At 37.8% G+C, this 6,133-nt stretch overlaps 1 protein-coding gene across 1 annotated transcript; it reads left to right on the top strand.

The window, feature by feature from the left end:
* The first annotated feature begins 223 nt into the window (after window positions 1-223).
* agr2 (anterior gradient 2) lies at window positions 224-4,105 on the top strand. Its single transcript, XM_023295260.3, has 8 exons — window positions 224-354; window positions 1,076-1,192; window positions 1,303-1,366; window positions 1,470-1,522; window positions 1,734-1,810; window positions 2,346-2,409; window positions 3,593-3,676; window positions 3,843-4,105. Exons 1-8 carry the CDS (start codon window positions 276-278, stop codon window positions 3,890-3,892), a joined length of 588 nt encoding a protein of 195 aa, XP_023151028.1. The 5' UTR covers window positions 224-275; the 3' UTR covers window positions 3,893-4,105.
* The last annotated feature ends 2,028 nt before the right edge of the window (window positions 4,106-6,133 follow it).

The following is a 6,133-nucleotide window of genomic DNA, read 5'->3' as shown; positions in this document are numbered from 1 at the left end:
ATTGTAAGTTGATAGTAATTAAAACAGGTTTGTAGGCTGCGCTGATTTTAAGGGTTTGCTGATTCATCACTTAAAATATTTACAGTCATGTTCTTATACCAGGATGTCTTTAGTAATGCAAACGGAAAGCTCAGATTACCCACTTACCCAGTTTGGCTTGCAAAAAAAGAAAAAAAGTTTGTGTCATCATGGCATTTGGGCATGGAGAAGGGAGAAGGCTGGAACACGAGGGGGTGAGAGGGAGGGAGGGACAACTGGAGAACAGGTGCTTAAATATGGGACAGGTTAGTTACACTCTGCAGCAGATCCTGAAGCCGCGGTTCGTCAGATTCTCACCTGACCAGTCAGAAACAGGTAAGCTCCAGGACCTGTCCTCTAGGACCTTTACATGCTGCATTGGAATTGTAGGAAAATGAAATTTACCAGGTATTTCACTTGCAAATGCCATATTAATCTGTTTCACTCTGCTGCTTGGTCAGTTAGCTTCAAGTTCAATAGAACTAACAGTAGAACTAAACCTGGTTGAAAACACAAAACAATAAGTAAGCAAAGCTATCCTGAAATCAGGACTACAATTTAAAAAAAAACAGCTTGTGCATGGAAGGGTCTCTTCAGTTTAGTCACCCTGTGTGGTGGCATTCGAAAGACATTTTATTCAGATAAGTTGAGTCAGAGTTGATTTATTGCTGATGAACAAATCTGTGTTCCCTTTTCTGAGTTTCAAACATCAGGTAATTTTTGTTGTCTATCTTTAAACAACTCAAATATAATAGTAATTGTTCATGTAGGCATAAAAGGAGATACTGGGTAACCTGAAAGCACTTAATCAGTTATTTTCTGTCTGTCAATCAAAATGCCTTTAAAACAGTCTTTTAAAATGCATGTTTCTCATGGTAAGATCCATGAGAAAAGTTAGGTGAGTTTTTTATGAAGGAATAAGCATTTAACTATCTGTCCTTCCTGACAGGTGTAATGTAATTCCCATACTGTTCTTTGATCAGCTTAAGGATTAAAAAAGGTCAGATTTGGTGAATTGATTTTACCTGTCTTTGTCTACTACTTATATTCCATTTAGTCTATAGGATGATCAAAGCAGCATTGTCTGTGCTCTTGGTCCTGGCGGCTCTGTCCTCCACCTTTGCTAAATATATCCCGAAGACTGGGAAGAGGATCCCTCAGACACTGTCCAGAGGTTTGTGACAATCACTTCCATCTCCAAGGCAGTACAACTCACTATATCATGACAAATACTGAGATAAAGCATAGTCTCACTAATTTGAAATGATGTCCATGTCTGTTTAGGGTGGGGTGATCAGCTGATCTGGGCTCAGACTTATGAGGAGGGTCTTTACTGGTCCAGGTCAAGGTAAGAAGTTGTTCTACCACTGACATCAGAATATTTCTTTAACTCTAACACTGATATTTACTGGGGATAATGATGAAGTAAGTGAAGCTGTTCTGTGTTTTAGGAACAAGCCTCTGATGGTCCTCTTTCACCTGGAGGACTGCCCACATAGTCTGGGTAAGTGTAACTCCCAGGAAAAAGATGCTATTGTTTGAGTTATGGAGTTACTCATGCAAAGGAAAAAAAAATGTGTTGAATTAAGAGCCAAACCTGTTTGAAGAGCTAACAGGCATTTGTTTGTTCACGTGTGATGTCACCTCACACATCCTGGTGCTGCAATGCATGAACTTATGTGAGTTGTGTAATTAAAATCTTATTTCTCTGGCAGCACTGAAGAAGGTGTTTTCTGAGGACAATGAGCTCCAGAGAACTCTTGATGAGGACTTTGTTGTTCTCAACCTGGTGGTAGGTCCAAGACATTTCAGATAATACTACCTTGCTAAAGAGAGTGTCTTAAAGGTGCTTAACACTGTATTTGTATTCAAGTTTGAACAATAAAAGCAAAAACAACAATAAAACCCAGCAAAGAATAAACTTGTTGATCTATCGTACAGCCCTGGTCATTTTACTGTTTAGCATTAAATACTCTACACACATGGTTTCAAAAATTCTTAGATATTATGTACTAATAGTTTAACAGTTTATATAAGAAAGCAAAGTACCAACCAACGGTCTTCACATTGTCATTCAAATGTGGCAAAACTGTGACTTCAAACTGGTGGATTTAAACTGAGTTCCTCCTACTGACAGTTTTAGTGGGAAGAGTTTAGATAAAACCACCAAATACAGAAGTACCTCATGTCAAATGAATAAGGAAGGGTTCTGCCTTTGGTAAATGCTGATAAAACTGCTCAGAGTAATAAGCTGATGTAGAGGGCCTTTAAAAGATGTAATGGTTCAGACTTAAATATGCTGAATATGTTTTTTCCCTCATCTACAGTATGAAACCACAGACAAACATCTCTCCCCTGATGGCCAGTATGTTCCCAGAATCCTTTTTGTTGGTAAGAGATTTGTCTGGTGATGCCAATCACAGTTCATATATCCCTTTCATAAATTACAGTACTAAGCTTTAATGTATGTAAACTACATCATATGCTTTTAGAATACAATTGAATAGAATAGAATATCCTTTATTAATCCCACAAGAGGGAATCTGCAATGTCACAGCAGCACTCTGCCCTCAGAATGTCATGCATGGGGTAGGAGATGCTTATTACATTGAAGTAATTAATTTATGTTCTCCAAGGGGAACATTTTTACATATTTAGGGCAAATAGTTTAATGGTATGCTGCATTCAGTAATTCAATAAAGCTATAATGTTGGTTGTAATGTTTAACTGAGGAATGAGTGTTCAGATGCTTTATTTAAAAGTAGCAAACTGCTAAATAAGCTAAAATTCTGCTTTAAATTATCACTGAAGTCAAAGTAAAGAGAAAAAACAATTAAGCATCAAAAGTCACAGCACTCATATTAATGCAGAGAGAAAAAACTATTTTACAGTCGCATTCATAAGTAAAATATATATAGTGTATAAATATATATGTATTTCAGAGTTATTATTGATGCACTAATGTGTAACTAAAATTTTGATGGACCTTTTCATCAATACCATGCTGTAATTTTGATATGTAGTATTTTCCTTTGTCTCCTAGGGGATTAGTATGAATCAGCTTCAGATAGAAATACTCAATAAAGTACAAGTACCTCAAATCTGTTCTTAATTATCGTACTTGACCTACGACTCAGTACTTATTATACATACATACATGCACACTGTAATCACATACATTTACTGTAGTGGATCAAGGAAGGAACTTTTTCTTGACCTGTTTGGCCACAAGTGACAACATAATGGTAGCTGTAGAAGAAAAAGTTTTGTTGAATTAAATTAAACCAATTGCTGCTGGTAGCTTACAGATTTAGCATAGCATTTGTAAGAGGGAGATTGTGTTATTTATTGACCCAGAAGTAGTGACAAGGGGAGTTTTAAAGTGGATGTCAGTGCAACCTGCAAATAAACAAATACAGTGCAACATACTCTACACATATAAATCAACTCATCGTTTAGCTTGGTACCAGTAGACTCACCATTCAAGTTCAACAAACATACAGTAGCAATAGATGCAACCATTTCCTGTGAATCCCAAAAGTCTTTTACTCACCCAGTACTGATTTCTCTGCAGACCCCACAATGACAGTGAGGGCTGACATCAATGGTCGCTACTCCAACCGGATGTATGCCTATGAACCAAGTGACATCAAACTCTGTAAGTGCTGCAGCTAACACACTATGAGGTTTGCACACATGTATATTGTGTCTGTGTGTGCCCATGAAATGCAGCATGATTAAATGTTTTTTTTTTTATTGAATTGGTGCTTTATAAATAAAAAGAACTTTTATTCTGAATTTAAATGTTTCCTGTCCACCCACAGTGTTGAGTAACATGCAAAAGGCTAAGAAGCTCCTGAAGTCTGAGCTGTGAGCACCATGAGGAGCCACTGTGACCCTGGTCCAGACTTTGCTTTCGCCACGGATGCTGATAACATGATGTCACTGAAGATTACACATGGAAAACCAGCTCCTCACCTTCACTTGAAACATTTCCTCCTTGAATTCCCTTCCTGATTTGTACGTTTGTTATTATTCTTGTACAATCAGAGTGTCTTTTGAATAAATGTATGTATCTCGTCATACATATGACAGGTACTCTGCCTTTTCATTTGCCAACAGATTACAGAGAAGTATGAAATTTAAAAAGACAAATACATACAAAAAGATATTATACTTGTGAAAAACATTACTGATGCCACTGCTTTTAGTGCTAAACCATTCATTCATTCATTCATCCATCCATCCATCCATCCACTATCGATACATTGCTCAATCCTCATTAGGGTCATGAATGGCTGGAGTCTACAGTATCTGGATCTCAGTGCTGCGTGTGACATTTTTATCACAACATTTTATTACAGAGACTTGAACATGTCATTGGGCTTAAAGGAACTGCACTAAACTGATCTAAACCATTGAAAGTCAAAACAGCCTTATATCAATGAACCAATGACACTAATGTTATTGAAGCTGTTCTAAAAATTCTCAACTGCAGCTCTACCAAATGTGAAAAATAAGCAATGCACAACAAATTTTACTCATGATATTGCCTATTAGGATGTCTATTTAACACAGAGCTCAGTCTTGTATTTACAGGTGCATAGAAGTGGTGAGGTGACAGTGTAGAGGGCCTGGAAGTAGTGCAACTCACAGAGCACCAGTTAGACACTAAAAACAAAGATAACAATAACATCTGCTTGTCTTTGTGTTGAACAATAAGACAGAACGTATTCTAAATCCAAGGAAAGTACAAAGTACAAAACAAGTACTGCGTGTGTATTAAACCCTGCAACTGTAAAACGTAAGTCTCTGTGCTTCATTAGTATTCACTATAATAATAAACTGGTGAAACTTCTTCAACTACGGTTACCTGCTGTACAGCTTCCAAGTTCAGGTCCTCTGTCTCTGCCCATGAGAGTGACGTCATAGTCGATCCACCGGTGCACTGTGACTCCTGCAGCTCCAGAACCCTCTGCTGGTGTGACCCTTTTCCTCCAGCCACAGCTTTGTGCCCTCACCTCTGCAGCTAGGTACTGGCAGCCAGTAATATCAGCCTCCTTCAAATTCTGTTGATGTCATCTGAATCAGGCTGGGGAGGAAAACTCTCCAAGGTTGTGTTGAAATATTTGCTATTCCCAAGATCATGATTCCAGGCTGTTATAGAATATTAAAATGATTGTGTTTAAGGTAGCTTTTGAAGCTTATAGGTAAAACTTGCATTAGTGTGGCATAGTAAGGTTGGTCATCGGCCTATCAGTTCCCCATGACCAAGAGGTTCAAAGCAGCTCTGTGCCAGCTTTCTTTCACCTACTCAATGCATATCAGGCCTTGCACTAATTAGAATAGCAAGTGCAGGTGGCATAGTAGTGCAGTGGTTAGCACTGTCACCTCACAGCTCGAAGGTTCTGGGGTTTTTCTGTGTGTTGTGTGCATATTCTGCCTGTGCCTGTGTGGGTTTTTGCCAGGTGCTTTGGCTTCAGTTTGGTCTCCATAACCATCAGTCAGTCATTAAGTATATTATTATTTTTACTATTATAGGTATGTATGTATAAACTATAGAATACCACTGATTTTGGAGACTAACCCAACTACTTTAAATATAGGGGTGAGACCCTATTACAGTCATGATTATGAGCTATTACATTAAATTAGAGGTTAATTTCTATATTTAATAATACCCTGGCATCTTAGCCATAGTATTAAACTAAGTCGGTTAATGCCCATATCTAATAATCCTGATTTCTCAACCTGTCTAAACCACAAATAAGTTTTGGTCATTGCATCTTCACATGAAGACTCATGATCAAATTTACAGTGGGCCACCATTGTACAGGCATTGAAATGGCATAATCTTCATTTATAATGACCCACTAGAATCATTGGTCACCTCAAGATTCTTATCTGATGCTGCTGCTATAGCTGGTTTTGAGAGTCATCTTCAATAACTGTTTTGCAGACGTATGGAGCTCTCATTCTTGCCTGCCAGCTATAGTATGTACTGTACATATTTTGAAAGCCAAATCTTAATACACGAAGTTACTCACCGTAATGGGCATCTAAATGTAATAGAGCAAGGAGAACAATGTTATGAGTTTTAGTATAAAATTCCATA

Source organism: Amphiprion ocellaris, chromosome 15 (assembly GCF_022539595.1).
Source record: "Amphiprion ocellaris isolate individual 3 ecotype Okinawa chromosome 15, ASM2253959v1, whole genome shotgun sequence".
NCBI lineage: Eukaryota > Metazoa > Chordata > Actinopteri > Pomacentridae > Amphiprion > Amphiprion ocellaris.
The sequence above is the reverse complement of the archived record's forward strand: the minus strand, read 5'-3'. Positions and strand labels throughout refer to the sequence as shown.

Coding starts and splice junctions, on each gene's coding strand:
- agr2 (XM_023295260.3), top strand. CDS start 276: ATGGGACAGGTTAGTTACACTCTGCAGCAGATCCTGAAGCCGCGGTTC. Junction 355..1,075: donor ACCTGACCAGTCAGAAACAG/GTAAGCTCCAGG, acceptor TATTCCATTTAG/TCTATAGGATGATCAAAGCA. Junction 1,367..1,469: donor CTTTACTGGTCCAGGTCAAG/GTAAGAAGTTGT, acceptor TCTGTGTTTTAG/GAACAAGCCTCTGATGGTCC.